This window comes from Rhyacophila brunnea, unplaced genomic scaffold (assembly GCF_057557595.1).
Source record: "Rhyacophila brunnea isolate RB1 unplaced genomic scaffold, BYU_Rbru_1.0 scaffold_17, whole genome shotgun sequence".
NCBI classification, from domain to species: Eukaryota; Metazoa; Arthropoda; class Insecta; order Trichoptera; family Rhyacophilidae; genus Rhyacophila; species Rhyacophila brunnea.
In genome coordinates this window covers 1716474-1741972 of record NW_028232827.1, presented here as the reverse complement: position 1 = coordinate 1741972, position 25499 = coordinate 1716474, and the positions used below count along the sequence as shown (strand labels likewise).

Sequence of the window (25499 nt, the reverse complement as noted above, 5' to 3'; positions counted from 1 at the left end):
ACAAGAAGGGTGGAAAGGACTGGGACAGGCCTTCATGCTGCAGTGGGTCGACCCTGGTTGATGATAATGAATGATAATGATACACAAATTGAAAACAAAATGTTTATCTGGTCTGTTGAAAAGGATTTGACAAGAATTACATCAAAAATAAAATCATTCTGAGTAAAATAGTTAATAATGATTACTTGCTGACTGAAAACCAAACGTTTTGTGCAATAGGACCTTTTCAATCAAGATTTCTTCAGATTCGCGACGGAAAAAACATCGAGAGTATCAATAACTTTAGATCACTTCACGGGAATTATCACCTATTAATTGTCACCCACAATTGGTCCTACAATTGCAAAATGTCAAATATCAATATTCAGCACTATAAAATACATGTTCAAACTGAAAGCGTATATAAGTGAAACGGAAAATAATTTTCAACACTATGTGGAACGAAATTTTGGCCGCGTTGCCATTCGGAGAGGGATAGTCGACCTGTTCGCACGTCAATTTATTTTGTGATGGAGTCGTATGAATATATTCTTAAATCGTGTAAAGATGACTAAAAAACGTTCCGCATGTACTTGAAAAAGAAAACATGTCAATGAATAGGTATAATAATAAACATAACATAAAAAGGATGCATGTTGAACTATTATGACAAATTATATTTCGTTCGGCTTGCGTCATTTGCACCCGCGACCCGCAATCCGCGCATCGCTTAGTCACGATCTTTTTAGACCATGCCTCAGCTGAGGTATAGCCTTAATACAATCAGACAGTAATGATGAAAAAAAAAATTTTGAATTTAGGGGCTGCTGTCAAATTTTTGAAGCGGCTCTTAGAGATATTTATCAGTTCATGCTTTTTTATATAAAAGTGCACAATTCTTTTAATCTCCGACCTATTTATTAAAATAGTAACAACTTGAGGGTATACTGACAGAAAGCATTAAGTCATTAAAACAAGTTCTGCGATAATCGCAGAAAGGACTTTTTTTCAAAGCGTTCTCCCACGTAGATTTTTCTATGATTTAAAAATATTTTTTCTACATTATAAAGAATTACCTTTTTGGCATATTACAAAACATAAGATTCGATGTCGATAAGTTGTATGTATGTATACTTACATAAAAAAATCGGTGCGTGTACGTTTGTACGCGCATTAGAAGTTATACTTCTTTGGTGTAACAAAACAAAAACAAAACTTGTGATAACCTAGATTCTTTGACTAGCTCTTAATTATCTTGTTAAATTACACACTAAAGAAAAAGGGCCGCTTATTGGAGCGCCGTTGGTTTATTACTATACACTTATCTAATTATTTCTCGTTGTTTTTATTTTTAAAGTAACAACTGTCACTGACATTTAATCATTTGTTTACGTAAGGAATTGCAAATGGCCGACAATAATAACGGAACAATTCTACTATCAAACTTGCGTTTGTTGTATACAGCTGACTGATTCGCAGCTAACTTCAAACTGTCGCGCACTTTCGTAACGTCTCAATTTCACTCTCTACTAAACGCCCCAAAAGAAGTAGGTATAACTTCAAAAAACAATGTAATTTTAATGTGACTGCTGACTTAATGCATTCTCTCAGTAACAATATGGTGTAAATTAATTAATTAAATAGAGTATAATCATAATTAATGATCAGGGCGATTTTTGTATCACTTCCGTCATATATTTTCTCATCCAAAAAACGTGACGTATATTTCGTACTATTCATCACTATCATCTTTGTTGTTTTTTATCGCTTGATCGAATTAGGTTCAAAGAGTTAGTTCCGGTTCGAGCTGATTTACTGATGGATAAAAAATACGTCCTTCACTGTTGTACCATAGGCAGATCTAGGGGGGTCTGTAGAGGCGATGGCCACTCTCTAGAACGAATGTAATGTTAGCCCTGTCGCACGTTTAAAATCATCTCGTATATAGATATAGTCATAAATCAAAATTGGGCACAGTGTTGTAACTGTCTTCTAATCAAAACAAATGAAAAATCCACTTTTATAATATTAAGTATATTATAATATGTGCCAGTGGACATTTTGGAATTATACATGCATCATAATTATATTGATTAACATTTGTTGCTTGCGACACCTGCTGCTTGTTTTCAAACTAACATGTCGCATTCGAGCAGTGTGCAGACGTACATTAGGTTAGATGTGTTTTGTGAATACTTACAAAATCACATTGACATATTCGATGTGTTGCAGTCGGACGAGTTAAGATATGCGACCCGGCTTAAATACAAATTTAATGTATGAGTATGATAATCGATTGAGATTATTATTGTATTTTGCATCTATGTAATACTTTGGATGAGGGATATATGGATATATGTATTTAGAAGAAGAGTCTTGAGAAATAAATTTGTGGCTGTTAAAGAAGGTGGCATCTCGGGGTGGAGGTGTGATGAGGAGCTGGACATTGCACGCTCTTTATAGGGGCGAAAAGGTAGGTATATGAAAATGCAGAGACTACGCTAAGCGCCAGCAAGGCAGGCTATGTATGCAACCCCTGAGGGTAATTAATTGAATACTTGGACGGGCAAATCCAAGATGGCTAGACTATGCCACATGAAAATTAAGAATGTTCAACCAATAAGACTGAAGAGTATTGACGTTGGATCGTCCAGGATTACAGGGCAGATTGATAAAATTGAAATAAAGCTATTTCATGGACCAAGGGTTTGGAGCAGGGTATTTTATGACTGTCAGCCGCTTTGACATATTTTTCTCGGAATCAATAATTGTATCCTTCTCACTTTCGATACCCTAATAATTATATAGAGAAACAACTCAAAATTTCAAGATTTTGAGTTAATAATGCCATTCGATGTAGAAAGTTATTTTCTTATTAATAGTTCTTATTAATATATTAATATAATAAGTAATTCAATAATAGAATAATCAAAAATTTCTTTAACGGGTCAAAAATCGAATAACCCCTTCTGGGATTAATCATCAATTCAATTATAAACAGGAATTTCTGGATTGATTATTTTTGTCAAACTGTAAAAATTCATTGTACATGACCAAGTTCATTCGAAATAAATAAAAAATAAACACACTTATTTCATAAACCAAGACTTTAACATTGAAATGAGAATTTATGCGAAATTTTCAAACGCCATTATTTTAGACTTAGAACAAGGTATTTTGAGTTGTTTCCCTTTTGAACTAATAAGGTATCGTTATGTTGAGAAAATAATATGTTTTGGGGGAGGATAATTTGGTGTATTATAAATGAAAAAAATCCATGAAAAAAAATCCCTTTGTGCCGTTAGGTAAAAAACGTTTGGCAGACTACTATTTCACATAAATATGCTCGTTCCATTTTTTACGGAGCTTTAGATTAGGTATCAAATTATCTGTTAGCGCCAGAATGATTCGACACCACTGCCTTATATTGTACCGTTTAATGATAATTTTATTTAAAATCACCTATCGAAATCGAATGAACACCCTTACCCTTACCATTTTTGCATGTGCTAGTGTTTGTTTTAATGTTTAATAAATATAATACGAGTATCTTAAAAATATTAATGGAAATTAAATGAGTTAGACATCGGGTCGTAGGGGGTTTAATAGCGGCTATCAAAGCGTCCATCGTTCATCCAGTGGTCGTTCCAGCCTTCCCTGATAACCTGTCAGGCGCCACTCCGCCGCGAAAAACTGAAGCAAAAAAAAAATACGACCGCTTGGCTCGCTGCGAGTTATTTCTGTACTAAGCGGAGCTGAATATCTAACCAGTTGCCGCAATCTAGACCTGACGATGGACTAAAATAGAATCGCGAAGCCTTGCCGAGGCAGTAGCGCCCTGTAGTTGAATCAGTAAATCGGAAGAAGCCCTTGAAGAGGAAAATTTCACAATGCGTTCCCTTTGGAGTATTTACTTCGTAACCAAGGAGACAAACAAACAATAAATTATGCGTCAAGTTGTGATAATACCCCGTTTACATGTGCATGGATTTACTGTTCACAGTAAGAAAATGTATCGGTAAACATGTATTAAGCGTCAATGACAGCTACTTTACGAGCTGCTTGTTGGCGAATTTACAATCTGCCTGTAAAACCGCCTAGTATCATCATCGAACAAGCTAACAAGCAGAATGTAAACAATCTACCGAGGAAAGTTGAAAGCCGGTCAACTTTACACGCTACACGCCGGCGTATGGGCCTACTGCGTCTGCGCAGTAGAGCGATGGTAGCGACCTCCCGGTAAAAACACGAACTACGTTCTGTCAAAATAGTCGCTAGCTTGTTGGCTTCTCAGAGAATGAAAAGTTTTGTGTGTCATCGTCACAATCGCAGTAGCTGAATCGCTTGCTTTGTACAGCTTGTAAAGTAGCTCAATGTAATTGACGCTTAAGATCTGCGCCTGGGCAGTAGAACGATAATGGCGAACCTGCCGGTAAAAAAACGAACTACTCATTTTGAGGTTAACCGATGTTTAATACGTTCTGTCACTCCTGTCAAATAGTACTATAAAATGACAACATCGCGTCTCGCTTACTCTTGAAGAATGAGATTGGAGAGACGGTCAGCACTTTTACGTGTAAACAGTTATTGTCACGATAGTTTAAAATAAGCACTATTGCCGACAGTAAATCCATGCACGTGTACAGGCGATATTATATTGTGATGCATGTCGCGTATTGTCACGTGTCATATGTGGCGACAAATTTGGTATATGGTTTCGTCATTTTGCAGGATTTTGAATGAACACAATCTCTGTATATTCAATGATGGAGTAACCTAGTAACGAGTCTGTTAGTTCAATAATATTTTGAACGGAACCCAACCCGCAGAACATAGATAGAGAATAGTTCTCATAGAAAATACAGTGTCTACCGCTGAATACAAAAAAAAATCGTGATTTTGACATGATTCGAAAATGTGTGAGCATGTAAAAAATGATAAAAAAAAACATTAATTGAGTCATGCAGGTGTCGATGCAGTGTAGTACAATTTGAGGTGACCTAATTGTTGTTCTGGTGATTTCGGCAGATTTTGCTATCTGACAATGTTCGTTTAAAGGTTCAAAATGTGCTACGGGATGGGAGCATCAGACTGATAACATTTTGAACACCAAGAAAAACGACATTACACACTTTTTTCCCGTAGCGGCAGCTTACTGTGACGTCACGTGATAGTCCACGACATGCACCTCAATTTATATGTCGCGCTTTATTGTACAAGGATTGGACTCTTGCTTTCGGTCAAATACACCAGACATGTCCAAATTCAAGTAGGCTGTAGGTAATATCCAGTATCAAAGAAGGCAGCAACCATACTCTCCTATCTAACTTGGACAAACATATTATATTTGGCTGAGCACACTGAAACATTACAAATTAAACAACAACACTAATAAGTACTTACCTACCACAGACCAGATTAATAAATATAATTCCGATAGGCTATATCCCAATATAATACATTTTGACGCAGGGTTTTCAATGTGTGAGTGTTCTACGAAAATGAACCACACATTATAGACGTGCAATAGTGGGTGTTGTAACCAATATTGAATGAGCGTACACGTTTTTTACAATTTCATGACTCAATTTCTACGACGCGATCGACCAAAGTTCATTCCGCTATCGACACGTTGAATATGCCTGGTATATTCGATCGTTTTGTTATATAGATACCTATTATTGTATTATTCGCTTTTCTTCCTTTATCTGTCACCCATAAACAGTGCATGGTCTACATATCCCTACTAGATATCACCGTGTGAAATACATTATATATTATTCATGATCGCCTAATTAATTTAGGCATAATATCCACAAACCTTCAAGGTCCGCTATAGTCAGACCGTGACACGAAACTGTAAATTTAGATTGTAGTGCTAGTTATTGCTCATACTCCGGATGATATAATATGGTAAATTCCGGCCCGATCTTGGGGCGATTGTACCGATTGAACCCAATCGGGCTTCGCGCCCTAACCAAATGAAAATGAATGAAACAAAAAAATAACGTTGTTTTTTTTAAGTTCAATCAAATATTTGAGGAAATAATATAATATACTAAACATCCGAAACACGAAGCCCTTGTGCAGTAGAATCTTATATCACTTAGGAAAAATTGAGAATGACATTTATTTAATGAAGAAAACAAAACATTGCGGACATAACAAATCAAAATTCAGGACGTTCACAACATGAGATTTACATTATAATAAAATTCGACTGTGTTTAGAAAAAAGGGCGTAACCCTCGATTTTTCGAAAAGTGCTTTTATTAGATATTAACAATGTATACAACTAAATACATGTTCTGTAAAAAGGAAGTAAGCCGCAAATGTCGGTTTATTATCTAAATTCAGGTTTTAATTGAGCTTTAATTAAGTTTTAATTTAAGGAAAAAAGCATTTACCTTCAATTTTAATGATTTTCTGTAATATATTCTTTAATTATTAGTAGATCGAAAAGATATTACACCAAATCATTAATCATCATGCACCCAATGTCTGTGCCTATTTTTTTATTAATAATAAACCAAAATCATTCAAAAAATTTGTAAAATTTGTTCTGTGTGGGTTACGCCCTTTTTCCAAAACACGATCGAATATATTACTGTCACAAAAGAGAAGAAGAAAAATCTAAAAAAGAAACATAACCAATTTTATAAGTACATTAAAATAATGTTTCAAAAACAACTTTTTGACATTATATAATTATATTAAATCGGGGTTCTTGGCTTATTGAAAGTGATACAGAAACACTTATTAGTATAAATTCTTGTTTATTTTTTTTCATATTGAACTTTCAAGTGAACAGAGATTTCGTTGCAACATAATAACAATCCAAATCATTGCGATTGGTGCATATAATTTTAAATCATCTCCAAAAGGTAAAAATTCAATTTCATCCATTTCATTCACAATATCATTGACAATAATACGAGGAACATAATTGATCCGAGATTTGATCCTTGGGGAACACCTGAAAGAGTTTGAAACACGTTATAATAATATGCGCACCCAGCATACTCGACATATTGACAACGATGCGAAACATATTATTATGATTTGAAAAAAATACAAAATATTACAACCGCCTACTGTACTTAGTTTAGTTTTAAAAGAATATCATGATCAATTTGCCTATTTAGGGCCACTATTGAAAAACACATTCAAAATTAGCTCATTGGCTTCATAAAAGATGCAATACAAATCGCGAGGGATGGTTTCCAATCCTGGTGTCCTAATGAATTTGAATTTCCATGCGCCTGTCAATTACCTACGTGGTCGCAGTCATGATTTATTCTGGATTGGAACCGTTTCCTCGCGTCAAGCCTATCAGGCACCATTAGCGAGGGGTGCAAGACTAGTAAATGCGCTCCCTAAAGACATAGACATTTTCAGTGATGTACTTTGCATTTTATTTTTGAAACTGTATTTTTCTGTATAAAATTGTATTTTTTCCGTTCTCAAAAATTATATTTTTCTGTATTAAATTATACTTAAAAGTATGTTTTGATTATATATTTTTTTTTTGTTATTATTATTGTTATTATATATATATATTTCTTTTTCTATATTCTCTTCTCTCTTATGTTTGACTTATAATGTAAATCTCATGTTGTGTACGTCTTGAATTTAGATTTGTTATGTCCACAATGTTTTGTATTCTTAAATAAATAAATAAATAGTTTTAGATGAAACATAATACATCTAAGGGCCTCGCATCTGTCATGACTGGGCTGGGTAAACAGATTGCTTATTGTAAAAAATGATGATTGTTGCATATTGAAATAAACTGTACCTAATACGTTAATTTGATTTTAACGAAATATACAACCGAAAATCTTTATTTTTTACTACGAATGAGTTACCGCATTACATTTGAAAATAACCGATAACTGGCGCTGCCATCGTAACTCACTATTCAGTGCCGCGGCCTGTCTATAGCCAGCCTTGACAAACCCTGAAGATGATATTCCAAATAATATCAAGGAAGTGACACACACATTAAGTATGTGAATTCACCAAACGTGGTATACGTTCTACAACCACTCCATCGTAAAATATCTGTGCTTTTGTCATCACCGACTAACATGTTGATTATCCTCCTCCAACAGAACTATTTCTACGCCACTGCCATCGAGGGCATGGCGGTAAGTACTAGAACGGTAAATACGTTATCATGTTTGACCTGCGGCCCGTCAGGAAATATCTCTTCTCGACTGACAAATTTAATGCTACATTAAACCTGAGATTTTAAACACAAGTCCGAAAGTATCTTCGCATCAGCTGTGAGCGGTAGTACCTGGATAATTGTATGCGTGGAAAATCCACAAGCGTATTCAAAATAACTATTAGGTTAGTAGCTACTCTACTCATATAGGTATTGAAGAAAAATATGCTTCTGCAATACAATAATAATAATTGTTTAATGATTGATACGGTACACATAACGTTTTATAATACGTATTGAAAATCCTCATTTAAAATAAAGAATAATTATAACTTTCTGCTTACAGTCAATTAAATGAGTTACAAGTACAGTACAGATACTAGGTACATTTTGAGGCAAGGTTTTGAATGTGTGAGTGTCCTACGAAAATGAACCACTCATTACGCACGTGTTAGTGTGTCTAATACACCAATATTAAATGAACGTCAATGCATAAACCGGGAGCAGTAATTGTCAGTATTCGACGTATGACGTATTCTTGACACATGTTTAAGTCTATCCCGGATTCTTCCTTACTCGAGATCGGTTACCTGCTACTCCTTACCCGTTAGGTATTTCAGTTCCCTGGCTATAGGTACAATAGGTACGTATTGAAAATCCTCATTTAAAATAGTGAATAATTCTAGCTTTCTGCTTACAGTCAATTAAATGAGTTACAAGCACAGAACAGTGTAATAAATATAATTCCGATAGGCTAGACCCCAATTATGTGAGTTGAGTGTCCTACGAAAATGAACCACAAAGTATATAGACGTGCAATAGTGTGTGTTGCAACCAATATTGAATGAACGTCAGTAGGTACATAGACCGAAAGCAGTGTTGTCAGAGCGAAGAACAAGCGTATTCTTGACACGTGTTTAAGTGTATCCCATATTATCTCACACTCGAGATCGGTTGCCTGTTACTCCATACCCGTTATGTATTTCAGTTCCCTGGTTACAAGCATAGCCCTCGTAAGAGGAGGGGGGACTCACAGGGCTCTACTCTGGGGGCCCGGATGTGGCGGATCGGCTAGCTAAATTAGGTGAATAGTCTGTAGAAACTGTCTTTGTGAATCATTCGATTTTTAAAGAGTTTTTGTTGGATTTTGGAAGTTAAGATCATTACATATTGCAGTAGATACGTAGTTTTATTAGATTTTGACTATATTATGTGGATTTAATTCAAGTATTTTGCATTATCAAATATTTTATGAGACCCGGAAGTTGTGGGGATTTTAGGCGTAAACAGGGCTCGAAATGGACCGGAACGCACCGGAGCGCCGTTCCGGTTCATACAATCCCCACAATTATCGCTCCGTCTAGTGTAAATATTAATTTGACCGTCTGAGCGAGATATGTCATATTATAAAAAATCTAACAAAATCGTTTTTTTAAATACATATATGTATAGAATTAGATACGTAACAGTGTTTCGTAAAATTATCAAGCGCTCCGGTTCGTAAAATTTTCCATTTCGAGCGCTGGGAGTAAGTTGCCTAGGGTGTAACTAGGGTAAGCATTTCTATTTCCATTGTAAGATTTGAGAAACTATTCAACTGAGTAATTGAAATTTTAGACCTCTATTAAACATTGTTTATATTGGCGCCATAAACCAAAAACAAGAAACAACCACTGCCCTAGGGAGTTGATGGAGCTAAGTATGAAATCAAACATTGGCAGGTAACCCATTATCACTGAATACAAGATTGAATCGTGAAAGGCAGATAAAAATCAACCCAAGTAACTATATTATAGCGCCTGTACACGTGCATGGATTTACTTGCAGCTATAGTGTGTATTTTAAACTATCGCGATAATAAACGTTTACACGTAAAAGTGCTGACTGTCTCGCCAATCTCATTCTTCAAGAGTAAGCGAGACGCGATGTTATCATTTTATAGTACCTACTATTTGACAGGTAGTGAAAATCGGTTAACCTAAAAATGAGACTCTCTCGTTCAACTGCGCAGACGCAGTTATCGAACAAACCAACTGTCGCGTGAACATTCAAAAGCTTCCGAACTTTTTTGATTCATGCATGCAATCTTCCAATTTGCATGATAATACATGTTGACACGTGCATTTTCTTGTTATGGCCGTGATAATACGTACTGTACATGCACGTGTAAATGGGGTATTAGGTAATTACTAAAACGCAATAACGATAACGCAAACACCCACCTACCTACCTAATTTCCCGTATTTCCCTAATTTTAAAGTGTTCAAGTAACAGTCGTGTTATTAATTTATTATGAAATTATAATATGCCGATATTCATTTATTTGTTTATTTATTTATTTACGCTAGCAACGCCTAGCAAGTTCATTTACCGGGTATTGCAGTGACATCTTTGGTGCAATAGTCTTATTAAAAAATACGACAGTGGCATCTATTGTTTGTTTTTTAATCCATATCGTATTTTCGCCAAGCGTCAGATGTCGGTAATACTTACTTGGAAAGGACAATAAAAAATACCCATAATAATTATTCATAACATACAGTGACGTCCCTAGGCAAAATGCCGCCCTTGGGCAGCGCCAAAAAGCCGGCCCATTTGGTGATTGTCTATCCAGTACAAATCTTGCAATCGATTGTTAACTAACTTCCCGACTAGCTAGACATTTGAAACTTTTAGAATATATCAGAACACGATGCCAATGCATTCTTTTAATACTTTTAGCCATCTTTAAGTAGAATTGAATTCATTTTCAGTTAATTCTGTTTTGTATGAAAAGTTATTTCGGAAGAAATCCGTAATCCAATCCACTAATATTGGTTGCTAAGGAGGTGGTCCTAGCAACTAAATTATTAATATATACGTGCGTTACTATGGAAATCAAAATGACATTTCAGTATTCTATATTTTTGTTGCAAAATAGCAAAAAATGATTTGTTGACAATTGCCTTATTTGTCCTAAATTATTAATACATAGAATTGTCAAGTTTATATGATTCAACAGAAAATTTAAAAACGTGGTATATAAAAAGTTCTTTTTATCTTGTAATTATTTATACAGTATTTTTATCACCCTTTCATGACTCCAGTATCTAAGAAATGTGTTGTATTGATACATTACTAACAAAATATACACCAATAAAGCATACAAAATTAAATTTAGATATAAAAAGCGAATAAATATAATTAAGTTTGACACTTAGGTACCCAAATCATCAAAGTCAGATTTTTCTAACACATTTGGTTTGTACCATGTTTGCAATACACAGAGTTGTTATTTCCACACCATTTTTACAAAGTTATTATTGTAGGTAGGTACAACATGTAAACAAAACATTTTTAGCTATTTCTATAAGTATACCAAATCTCGATTTGCCGCCCTTCGATTAACTGCCGCCCCCAAGCGACGGTCAATCTGCCTACCCCCACGGGACGTCACTGATAACATAATATAAAATGATGTGTGAAAAAATGCTTAAATGATTGGTCAGCTAAGTGATTCTACTAAGGAATTAGGTATGACCTATAAACAAACTTCAATGAACTGTTTTATTAAATAATGTTTCTTCTTCACAATAATTATTCCTCCAATTATTATGTAATCGTAATTGATTGACCAAAGTAGAGCTGTTTGATTTGAGCACTTTCTCATTTGTATACCTAAAAAGGGATAAATCGTCCTTCAGCATCCAATTCTAAATGTAACTTCCCCGGGCTTGTTTTTTTTTCTTCTGGGACAATCTCAAGTTGTAATCTCAAGCCCCTTTCAATAACTTAAAAATCAATTCCATAACCATGTATAATTATCATATAAATGTGCTTTGTCAAATCTTAAATCATGTGTCAATCAAATTAATGTGTGTGGTCTGATCCAACCGTAAATGAAGTAGGTACTTATTATCAATTAGCTTTGCCCCCTTCAAATTGAAATCATGTTGAATCTTCGGCCATTAATCGTAAAGTACCATAACTTCCAGTGTGACAATATAATATGCACATTGTATAATATACCTATTGTATAATATATCTATTGTATTACGTGCAGATAGTGTATATTAAAAATTCATTCATAATAATTATTAATAGGTATCGTAATAATAGTCATAAAACAACCAAACCTGACTCATTATATAAGTAGAAAAGTAATCAAAAGAATTATGATTTAAATATTTTTATGTTTTTGTTACAGTATCCGAATGCTGAAGGGGATATACATGAAGATGTAGGTGACGTGTCCGATTCTGCCAAGCGTCTGCTGCTGCGACTCCTTGATGTGGATCCCAGGCGCCGCTTGCATACCATCAAGACCTTGCAAGAGACCGCATTTTATAAGGACTTTAATTTTGCTCAAGTCAGATCTATGACGGTGAGTTTAATAATTGTTAATTATACTTTAAATAATATGCTTGAACTATAACTAGATAAAGTCCTATGTGCTTTTTGTATTACAATACTTGATGGCGAGCGATTTTTCATCATTTAGTGTGATTGACTTGTTAGCCGTAGAAAAATTAATATTCGTTATATTGGCGCATTTAAAGATAGCGGCCTGTTTTGACATTTCAGTATTATGTATATATGAATACGTGTATTAATTAAGGCTCTAAGTACCAAAAAGTAGTATTGCCTGTAGTTACAAAATACCGAGTCATTGCAGTAAAATTTCATATAGCAGACCTTTTGAAAAATGTGGTTTTACAGTGTGAAGCAATCACGGCAGCTTCTATAATTTTAGGTATTAAGAACTCGCAAGTGTCAACACACCATCGTCAGCCATTTTATATTGAATGAGGTTGACCACTGTAGTGCTATTTACACCATTATAAATAAAACAGGCCAACGGACTTACAACGTCGACAGGTTTAAATATTTTGCTGTATTTTTTTGACTTGCTTGAGGCACTTAGACCATAGTTGAAGTTATTGGCGTTAGTATGTAGAACACTTTTCTATAAAAATTACAGTTTTTTTGTTTTTGGTACTTAGCGCCTTAATTAATACACGTATTCATATGACAAATACAATTCTAAATAAAGATGGTACAGTGTATCTGACTGCCTATTTATGCACAATAATTATTAATGACAGTTTATCCTTTCACAGACAGTTTTAAATATATTTTTTTATAATATCATGAATGCTTTGCTTTGGTACAAGTCAAACCGCGTTCAAAATGTCCAATCTATATAGTAGATAATTAATTAACCACTTATTGTCAATGTCTATAACTATATTTAATAATTTATTGAATTGAATGATTGGGTGAATCTAAAATTGTGTTGAAATGTTTGCAGTTTTGATATATTATGCGAACATACACGGCAATAACGGTGTGAAGTTTGCTGCAAATTAATCATCAATGCGAAATGATATACAGATATACATACATAGTGCCACTAGTCAGTCACTTCGGGTTGATACGAGATACACGCCGCGTGCTTCGGCGTTAGCGTCATTAAATATTTCCAGCGATGGGGGTGATTTTTCGCCAGCGAAAAACAGCAGTAAACGGGCACGTTTATTGTCAAATAGCGACACTGAATGAATATATTTCTCTATGCTAAATTAAATTTAAATCGAAAACTATGTATTTTTATGTATAAATATTTTTATACATAAATAATAAATAAATTCGATTTATTTTTGAGTTCAAGAATTTCGTATTTTGAGTTGATTTAAAGTAATGGAACCTATCTACCATTTTTGTATGGGCACCTTATCTTTTTTTACACGTTTTTGTTTTGCACGGTAGTCTTTGGAACATATCCCCTGAGGATCGGGTGTAATTACTTACTCATTGGATAATTAACTTGCGATCTAAAGTTTTGTTCTGACCTTTTTCAGATATGCCCCAACGATATTTTGAAGAAACACTTTCCTGATGGGCCACCTCACCCAAACGATGAAGAGGACCTCGTCAAGCAAGCTGAATCGATATTTTCCAATTTTGATAAACTGAATTTTAATTAAACCATATCAAATGTAAAGAATATCCATGAATCTCAGACATTTTGAATGTCATGTTTGAAAGGAAATCTAATGTATATTTTTCAACTACCTGTTAGCCAGAAATATTGAAATAAATTTCTCTTATAGAATCAAAATTTATGTATAAATGTAATAATATCATTCTAACACATATAAAATACTAGTAAGCACTCTCTAGGAAAAATATCTGTGGTATTTGGGAAACACTAATATTTTTTTCTTCTCAGTCTCAGAAAAATACCTTTTCAAATTTGATCAAAAAAATTATGACAATCTGACACCAAAGTTGGTAATAATTAATAAACGATTTAAAATTAAAAATGTCGGTTGACATTAATGACTGAATGAAGAATCCCTCACACCTATTATATAATATATCGTCGGTGTTTTGTAAAAAGGGCGAATTAACCAAAATGCTACTTTACAGGAGGAGGATTTTTAACTTTTGACATTTATTTGTTTTTTACCTGTAGATGATTATAAATATCTAACAAGTTTATAATAAAGCTTAAAAAGAATACTGTCATTATAATAGGTATTATTATATAATATTTTAAAAGGGCTAATATGTCACATTTGCTTTTTATTTCGTAATTTTAATTAATTTAATTTTAGTCGATTATCGTTTTTAAGTACTTTCCTGTGGACATAAAAATTCGCCGTTTTTACACAACAAAGCTAGTAGGGTACATATTGTATTTTCATTAAAATCTCGATTTCGCCAAAATGGTTGATTCGCCCTTTTTACAAAACACCGACGATATATGTCATACCTATTAGCTACAAAGTATTGACATGAATGACACTTGTGCCGGAAGCTTAATTGAGACTTAGCAGATTGCTATGAATGTAGGTTCAAATCAAGTCACTTGTTACAATTTACTAAATACACAAATAATAAGTTTAGAATAAGGTTTTATGTAGGTACAGAAATGTACAGTGTTACCCTGATTTTACGTTTTTGAAAGGACAGAAAAAAAACATATTTTAATAAAACATTATACTAATTGGTTTGGTACATATTATGTCAATGTGTTATTTCACTTTTTCAAGAATATTCCTTTCCCATTGGTCTAAACAAAAAAAAACAAGGCGTACAAATCATGTAAACAATAATAATGAAAAATGTCAGCAACAAGTGACTGTAACATTCAAAATGAAACACAGAATGACAAATAATAGCAAAACTAAAGATTTCCCACCAACATGTCGCTATAGGATTGGTTTCCCGAATATCCGTTTTTGTCGAAATCGACCTCTTAATGCAGAATGTTTTTTTTTATCTAATTGGACGAGAACCATCCCTTTCTTTAAATTACTTTTTAATGCTAATGAATACATCATTCATATGCTGTAAAAATAACAATTTAAATATCTCCATGTATTTAAATATAGGATTATGAAATTTGTTTTTCGTCTCCTGAACATTTGGTCTATTCGGTAAACCAATCCTACAGCGGCGAATAGCGTTGTGTAACCTTGACCTTGGCTACTGTAAATGTGTCTATAAATAGAAATGCACATATTCACTACAATGATTGCCATGCATTTGATTGAATGTGTCAAAATGATACGTATTTTTAATTAAATTATGAATATTTCGGGAAATAAAATCATAAAACTGAGAATTAAATGTACTAAAATGAAACGGGACTACAGAAACTGCACGTAAAATCGGGGTTCCACTACATTGACTACGTGTACATTTTTGCATCTAACAGGACCATTGAAAAGTTGAACTCTCTTTAGAAGTTGATATATTCAATTTAAGTAGGTAGTTTTACTCTAACACCACAGAAGTATTAGTGGAACATATTAATAAATGTAATGTAAACAATAATTAGAACTCTCTCTGATTTCTCTTTACTAGAATTATCTGTAACTATATACTTGGTCTCACTAAGTACAGCAATTATATAATTACTATCTCTGATTTCTCTTTACTAGAATTATCTGTAACTTTATACTTGGTCTCACTAAGTACAGCAATTATATAATTATTATGTCTGTCATCAATTTGATTTAGCGGTGTTCTACTTGTTTGTGAATTATTGCTGTACTGCAGTGGCGAAGGGTGGATATAGGCTGTTAAGATCAGACATATATAGTGCACACTAAACTCAGTCAAACGTATTTGTTTTCATTGAACTAAAAAACTACAATGTGTAGATAGTGTTGTTATTTAAAATTCAACTAAACCCTGCCTAATCCAAGCCATAGTAGATAACAGTCAAACAATATTTGTTTATCTATAAAATATCTAAAATTGTGCCATTACACTATAAATAATTTTAGATATTTTATAGATAGAAGAATATTTTTTATCGATTATGGTTTGTAGTATTCTTAATTCAACGAAAACAAATAACTATGGCTGAAAAAGTGTATTCCTAAATTAATGAAAACAATTAAGTATGACTGACAAAGCTTAGTGTGCATCATTTATGTCGAATCTTAAGAGCCTACATCCATCCACCCCTAGCCACTGCTGTGCTGTGTACATAAATAAATCGAAAACAATGTGGGACAAAGTTAGACTAATGAGTCAAAGTTGTCCAAATAGATATTAGATAATAAGATCATTTATTTCATTCCAACTATTTTACAATATATCATTGATTATTAAAATTATAAGTGTAGTTTAATTTTTATACAATACATTTACATACATGTCATACAGATATTTTTGCTGAACTTAACTATCTTGTCGATATGTCGAGTAGCAGGTAACCGATCCTGAGTAAGAAAGAATCCGGGATAAACTTAAACACGTGTCTAGAATACGTCATACGTCGAATACTGACAACTGCTCTCGGTTTATGCATTGACACTCATTTAATATTGGTTTATTATACACACTATTGCACGTACATAATGCGTGTTTCATTTTCGTAGGATACTCACACATTCAAAACCCTGTATCAAAATGTAGCGTATTGAATATAGCCTATCGGATATCTATTTATTATCTGTTCTATGTGTACCAAGCATGATGTGAATCAAATACGTTTGGGAACCCATGTTGAAGAAAATCCTTCTACTGTAGAAGAAGGATTTTCTTCAACATCTTTGGTTCACGACTCTCATTTCCTTGACTTCTTAATTCGTCTCTTCTTCGAAATAAAAGCAAAACATTTATTTAACCCATGCAGAGACCACTCCATGAAAAATGCTATCAATCCCGTACCTAGCCCGCCACCTAACAAAATAAAATACGGCATGAAATCTGACATCTGCAGTACTTTGATATCGACGACTGTCTCAACTGGAGCAATACCTGTAGATTCACGCCATTTTTGAATTAACCCGGCTTCAAATATATTTGAAAGGTAATAATCGAATCTTCTCTTCCAAGGACAATCCTTCGGCAACGCGTATGATAGATAATGATTGTGAATTCTGTCTGTACCCACGTGTATTAGAGGATTTCCTTTTTCATCTCGCATAGTTTTAATAATTCTCTTCGCAATGAGGCAGTCAAACCAACACGCTTTCTTGTCCGTGTATTTCAAATCGTAAACACAACCGTAAAGTTCTTGGTTAGCTTTGAATCGTCTATTTAATCCGATGAATAATTCAGACGTGGGTGGTAGTATTACGTCTGGTGACGGATAACCTTCTATATAAAATCCTGTATCATACAATTCTTGGAATGTATTGATGTTTTCTTTGTACCGAGGCGCAGTCAAAAGCGATACAATCAACCCTTGAAATATATAATTCACCAGGAATATTAACCAGAATAAAATAAATACTATCGAACGTAGCGAGTCATTTTTTCCGACCCACGGAACGGGTAATGAAAGAAACAGCTGTAGAGTGTAGATATATCCGAGGATTATAGCATTAAAAACGCTTGACTTATTAGTTTTTATCATTGTTATAAAATAGATGAAAACCATTACGTGAAATGCGCCGATTAATAAAGTTATCGACATGAAATCGAAGATATGCATCATGTTCATCCAATTAGGAATTAAACCCGCTTTCTGTACGATAAAACAGAGCCCACTGCCTTCTATAGGGTACGTTAATTCCAAAGCTGGATATGAAAAGGGTAGAAGATAGATGGCGCTGGCAAAGATGTCTTTTTTTCGATTGGCCACATCCATCAAACCTCCGAGGAATGTGTGAAACTTTGGATTGTTGCGGGATTCTCTGTCTTGATCGTTGATATATTTACCCCCAAAATTCATTTTGTTTGCAAGAATATTTAAAACATTACCGTCCTTCTCTTGAAACTTTTTTATGCCTTCAATATTTTCATCAATGCTTATAATTGAAGGCACGTGAACGGCGAATATAATCAACTCGAATCCTTTAAAATCGACTGTTTTATCGATAAACAAAACTAAATCTGCGATATACACATAGGTGTGAACTTCGATGCATGTTAATACATTTCTCGATTCGATCTCGTCTTCAGGAATAACACCTGTACAAGTGTTAGTACAGTTTATAAACTCTCCCATATTGCCTTCAAACATATCCTGCACTTGGATCGTTGCCCAGCAATGAAACTGATTTTCGCTATTTGGCAATGTTACAACGACAAACGGTGTATATTCATCAGTGGCGAAGGGTGGAGGTAGGCTGTTAAGATCCGCCATAAACAGTGCACATTAAACTTTTTCAGACATACATATTTGTTTTCATTGAAATAAGACTACAATTTACAGATAGTGTTGGTTAGTTTTTAAAATTCAATTAAACCATTAGAAACCAAGCCATAATAGATAATAGTCAAAAAATACATGTCTATTTCTAAAATATCTAAAAGTATGCAATTAAATCATACATAACTTTGAATATTTTGTAAATAGAATAATATATTTTATTTATTATAGTTTGGTTTAGTCAGGGCTTAATGAATTAAAAAAAATAACTAACAATATGTGTAATATGTATATTTAATCCAACGAAAACGAATAACTATGAATAAAAAAGTGTGCACAATTTTGTCGTATTGTCCAAATTTGACCAAATCTATAATGGTTTCGTTTAGGCATGGTTTAATTGATTTTTAAAAACTAACTAACACCATCTGTAAATTGTAGTCTTAGTTCAATAAAAACAAATACATATGACTAAAAAAGTTTAGTGTGCACTATTTATAGCGAATCTTAACAGCCTACCTCCACCCTTCGCCACTGATATTCATATACCAAAATCTTTTGTGCTTCCCTAAATTCAAGAACCAGAGCATACAAAATGCGGTACCACCAGCACAAAAAGAAAAACCTCGCCTTGTCAGCGGGTTCTTTGGAATAGACAATCACCTTGGCATCGCTGGCAAAGAATATTGATTGGGTTATGTCTGCCATCCCTTCTGATATTACAGTGTCCACTTCCACGAAGAACATGATTAAACCGACTCGGTATTGGATGTAGTTTTCTGCAGAATTGAGTGCAATCGGAATGGCGAAATCTGTCGGATTTTTTTTTAAGTTGTTCATTATGATCAAAGCCACGTTGCGGTTCATTATAAATTCCATGAATTCTGCAGGAGGTCTTCCATATACAACTATTGTAGAGCGGTTGAAATGGGGACAGTAGCCATCAATAATCTTGGTCTAAAACAAAAATCATTCTGTTATATAGCAACCTAAATAAAGCTTTACTGAAATTTTTATTTCTTTTAATAGTTTCACCCATGGCGGCCGAAATGATATATTAGCCGTCTATATAGATGTATTCGCTTCCATGACTGGGCAAACACTTGCATGTTGTTTTTTCAATGTGCATTGTATGCAGTATAATACCCCGTTTACCAGTGACATCCCTAGATAAAATTCCGCCCCTAGGCAGCACCAAAATGCCGCCTCATTTTTTATACAGTATTTTGATCATCCTTTCATGAGTCCAATAATATATAAGAAATATGTTGTATGGATACATTACTAACAAAACATCAGACTCATTATTCCCAAATCTACACGTCTCGTTTCTGGTCACCAAGGATGTCGAAGGGGAACGGAAGTAAACGATATACCACGAACCCGAGAAAACCAGTGAGCTGAATTTTTTAATGAAAAGATATTTTCGTTATTACTAAGTTTAGGTAGCTATTTCTATATATTCCAAATCATTTTACTCGATTTGCTGCCCTTCGAGTAATTGACGTCCCCAACCGACGCTCAATCTGCCTACCCCCACGGGACGTCACTGCCGTTTACACGTGCATGGATTTACAGTTGACAGTAATTATTATCACGGCCATAACAAGAAAATGTATGGCTAAACGTGTATTATCCTGCAGTTGCAAGCTTGCATGCATGAATCGAAAAATTTTGAAAGCTTCTCAATTTTCATGCGACAGTGGCAAACCTGCCGGCAATAAAACGAACTATACTCATTTTGAGGTATTGAGGATTTACTGGCAGCAATAGTGCATATTTTAAACTATTGTGACAATAACTGTTTACACGTAAAAGTGCTGACTCTCCAATCTCATTCTTCCAGAGTAAGCGAGACACGATGTTGTCATTTTATAGTACTATTTGACAGGTAGTGAAAATCGGTTAACAGATCGAAAAAATTCTTCTGTCGCATGAAAATTCAATAGCTTCCAAACATTTTTGATTCATGCATGCAATCTTGCCTACTGCAGGATAATACATGTTTACCCATTCATTTTCTTGTTATGGCCGCAATAATACTTATTGTCAACAGCAAATCCATGCACGTGTAAACGGGGTATTAGTTTATGTTTTAATTAAAAACTCTTACCAGCGCATCCATGATATCAGGATTTATTTCAGCTGGTTCAATATTTACTTCACATTTCATTATATATGTCAGCGAAAATATAACCAAAATTTTTACAAGCAACATTTTGCTTGTTATACAGATTATAGATGATACTAATAAGTATGTAAATAAAATACCCAAAAAATTGTTTATTCTTTATATTTATAGGATCCATCATTGTATACTTACGGATATTGAGAATAAATAATAAATTACTGACAATATACTTATTAGTTGATGAATTATTAATGCTCATTTTGATATTGTAATATTATAATGTATTCAATAATTTTATGTCAATGCGGTAAGTATATTAGCATGTTGGTTAGTATAATTACCATTCACACCACATTATGATTATGGTTATCAGGACAAAATTAGATCAATCATTTGATTCATCAGTGATTATTGACCATTTGAAATAGATTACACCCTATCTTTTTAAGGAAACATTTCTGTACACTAGAAGATAAACCACGGAAGTCCAGTTTTTACCGTTTCTGAGTTAAATATGCAGAAAATTTTCTTTTATTTCATTGCACAAATGAATGAAACACTGAAGTTCATAAGTAGTAAATTAACCGATATAGCTAATTAAAAAATCACTGAAGTCCAATTCACTTTAGTGCATAAACAACGGGTGTCCTTTTTACGATGTTTATGCTCTAAGAAAAATGTTAATAAACCATTATAATAATTCCATAAACACGGAAGTCCAACAAACGTTAGGTAGGTACGTATTATCTATACTATAATTTTCGTTTTTCTTTGTAAAAATCCACACGCGTAGTCGGATTTCGACAAAATTTTAACAGTAGACGGGGGCTGACAAGCCGGAGTGCGTGGTTGGGGTCTCAAATTTCAGATTTAACCCGTTGCAACCCGGGGACAGTTTTACGGTTTTTGCGGAAAAAAAGTCGCCGCGTACAAGGTCTTGAAACGCGGAAGTTAATATTGCAACCCCCATTTTTATTGAAAATGTCGCTAGAATGTGTACATTTAAAAAATATTGGCGTTTATTTCAACTTGATCGGAGGTCAAATGGCAAAGTTAGATTAGAAAAAATAATAACCGCCAGGTTGGCGCGGGCGGCGTGTTACGCGTAGAGCGGAATGCATCACTCACGGACAATAATTGTATGTAGTGGCATCAGAGCCGGAGTGCGTGGTTGGAGTCCCGAATTTCAGTTTTAACCCGTTGCATCCCGGGGACGCATCAGAGCCGGAGTGCGTGGTCGGGGTCTCGAATTTCAGTTTTAACCCGTTGCACCCCGGGGACAGTTTTATAATAATAAACAGAATTTGTACTACTTTTTTAGATATTTAAATGCAATAAATGTACAAAAAAATAAAAATCTAAAATATTATATTTTTTTACTTTTTTAAATTCAATTCCTTGCACTCTACGTAACTCCCGGGCAGCGCCTGGTGATACAGCTAGTTATACATGAATAAGTATTACAAAAATGTTTGATTTATTCTTCAAAGAATATAACCATATAAATGAACCCAAAATTGTGAATCTATCGCCATATAGCTATTCAAAATGGATTTTTAATTAAATAAAATAAAAAATTAATTCGGGTTTGATTTGCCAGGCAATGATACCTGTGATGCCTGCGATAGCCCTAAGATGAGTCTTAAAGGTCTCAATACATATTTCTTTTGAAGAAAAAGAAATTCAAAGACACCTTTTGGAAGACCACATACAGGAAGCAGCTGCAATTAAATAAGATTGATAAAACTCTTGCAACAGAAAAAATTACCAGTATGAAAGTAATAATGGTTGACTTGGAGAAGTGTTTACCTACTCCATATAGTTTCCATCTGAGAAAATTGTGGACTCTGAATTTTACAATTTACGATGATGCAAGTGGTGAGTGAGACACAACACTGATGTGGATGAAATAAAAAGTGGAAGGGGTGACAATAAGATCGGCTGCTTCTTGATGAAATGGGTATCTAGCAATGTTTTAGCAAATATTGACGAGCTGACGATTTGGTATGATAATTAATTGCCCTGGCCAAAATAGGAATATCATGATTGTTTTTTCATATACCTGGTTTCTGAAAACCATTCCTACGCTGAAAATCATAAATCACAAATTCCTATTACGAGGCCACACACACATGGAGATAAACACTGACCACTCTATAACAGAACATCAAAAAAGATGCTGAACGGTATGCAGATTGTTACTCCATGGGATCGGGTTCAGTTTGTAGGGACATGTAAAACAATTATTGCTCTTTCTATGCATCATCTTCAGCTCCTTTTGTGGCTCGAAAAAAGAATACTGATGGCACACCTTTTTTTTCTTTTTTATTCATATCTTTAGATGGCGCTGGTTATCTATGTTATAAGGCGAAGTTCTCCGATGAAGATTTCCAAACTGTGGACCTCCGACCTTCTCGCTTGCCGTAAAACGCCGCAAACTTTTTAAAAGCTGACAAATTTTCCCCCGTAGATACCAAGTCGCAATGGCCGACCGGTCCAACTGAGGGTCGAACCGCTTTGAGAAGCTCTTCCCTTTCAACCGAGATAATATGGGGACACTCCCAGAGGATGTGATCGGCATCCTGCAATTCGGCACATAAGCAAGTCGGAGATTCTATTAGACCAAGAGATTCGAGGCAAAACCACCGTGTCCGGTTAAGATCTGTAAACTATGAAACAATGGATATCTCCAGAATTTCAAGAATTTTATGATAGAATTCCACATAATTCCTCATCAGCTGATGTTTTTCTAGAGCAATAATAAATTTCAAATAATCTTGTACTTATGTAAATTAAAAAATATATAATTCCTTTTCATATTTAGACTTACTGAAATATTTTGTGAATTTATAATAAAATAAATATTAATAATATGATGTAAAGGAAATAAAAATAATTTATACCTATATGGACTTCCGTGTATTATCTATAGGTGAAGTATTGCTTAATGGTACTTCTACATTATGTGGGAAGTCCATTAATTTATGAATTCTAAATAATTTGGTATTTCTATCTATACTATGGTCTAAAATAAATTTAATTATGAATAATACCGTTTACAGATCCTAATTACTATAGTTCTTTAAAAAGTTATAGAGTTTCAAACATTTTACCTATACTAAAATCACTCTCCTGAACAAAAGTCCAAACGTGACTTCTGTGGTTCTTCCTCTAACGTATTGATATGTATTTAGATATTGAATGAATTTTTGTCTTGAATTTGATGACTTAGAGATATGAGATTTTTGGTACATAATTACTATGAACGATAGACAATGAAAAGTAGTAATTAACTCAAAACACGTAATTTTGGACTTGTGGCGATTTAGTTGCGGGGGGTAATAGCTAATTTAAACCGTTTTTCAATTAGCCAATCTTTTCTAGAAAAGATTTTATTCAATGGCATGGGCAGTGTAGTGGATTTTTTAGATGAAAGTAACATTTTTGCTTGATTCTAAGTAATTACTTACTCACTTGGATAATTAACTTGCGATCTAAAGTTTTGTTCTGACCTTTTTCAGATATGCCCCAATGATATTTTGAAGAAACACTTTCCTGATGGGCCACATCACCAAAATGATGAAGAAGACCTCGTCAAGCAAGCTGAATCGATATTTTCCAATTTTGATAAATTGAATTTTAATTAAATTATATCTAATGTAAAGAATATCAATGAATCTCAGACATTTTGAATGTCATGTTTGAAAAGAAATCTAATGTATATTTTTCAACTACCTGTTAGCCAGAAATATTGAAATATATTTCTTTTATAGAATCAAAATTTATGTATAAATGTAATAATATCATTCTAATACTTATAAAATACTAGTTAGCACTCTCTAGGAAAAATATCTGTGGTATTTGGGAAACACTAATATTTTTTTTGTTCTCAGTCTCAAAAAAATACTTTTTCAAATTTGATCAAAAAAATTATGACAATCTGACAGCAAAGTTGGTAATAATTAATAAACGACTTAAAATTAAAAATGTCAATTGACATTATTGACTGATTGAAGAATCCCTCACAGTCATGCATATTAGCTACAAAGTATTTACATGAATGACACTTGTACCGGAAGCTTAAATTTACCTCCAGATTGCTATGAATGTAGGTTCAAGTCAAGTCACCTATTGTGATCACCCGTGTGCGTGCAACCTATGAGCTGGAGCTGCAGAAGCGCTTATATGATGCTAGAACTCTCACGTCCTCCATCGACTCGGATCCCTTGGAAGGAAAATGGATATTATTCCGGGATGCTATAATGAGCTCCGCAACTACTGCCTTAGGAGAGCGGCATACGCACAGGCCGGACTGGATGTCACCTCATACACGGGAGATGATTGAGAAGAGGAAGCTCCTGAAAGAATTGCGAGACAATGGTACATACGACTCACAGCGCAGCGCGGAATACCAGACAATGGACCGCGTGGTAAAGCGTTCTGCCCGCCGCGATAAGCGCCGACGCCTGGATGACCTCATTCGGGATGCGGAATCTGCTGCCTGCAAGAATAATCCAAGTGCTCTCTTCCGCATCACCAGAGCAATTTGCGGTAAGAAACGTCCAGTGGTCACTGCATTACGCAACTCTGACGGAGTGACAGTCACTGAACCTGCAAAGG

At 34.2% G+C, this 25499-nt stretch overlaps 2 protein-coding genes across 2 annotated transcripts in view; one reads left to right on the top strand and one right to left on the bottom strand.

Annotated features, from left to right (window-relative positions):
* S6KL (ribosomal protein S6 kinase like) overlaps nucleotides 1-15103 on the top strand; it is a 190942-nt gene extending 175839 nt beyond the window's left edge. The window contains exons 8-9 of the mRNA XM_085944374.1: nucleotides 12335-12511; nucleotides 13989-15103. Of these exons, the coding sequence (XP_085800500.1) occupies nucleotides 12335-12511; nucleotides 13989-14114 (303 nt within the window). The 3' untranslated portion in view covers nucleotides 14115-15103. The remainder of the gene's footprint in view (nucleotides 1-12334; nucleotides 12512-13988) is intronic.
* Nucleotides 15104-17214: 2111 nt separating this feature from the next.
* Nucleotides 17215-18502, bottom strand: LOC147073543 (uncharacterized). The gene has a single exon (XM_085944793.1). It carries the CDS (start codon nucleotides 18326-18328, stop codon nucleotides 17216-17218), a length of 1113 nt encoding a protein of 370 aa, XP_085800919.1. The 5' UTR covers nucleotides 18329-18502; the 3' UTR covers nucleotide 17215.
* Between the last annotated feature and the right edge of the window lie 6997 nt (nucleotides 18503-25499).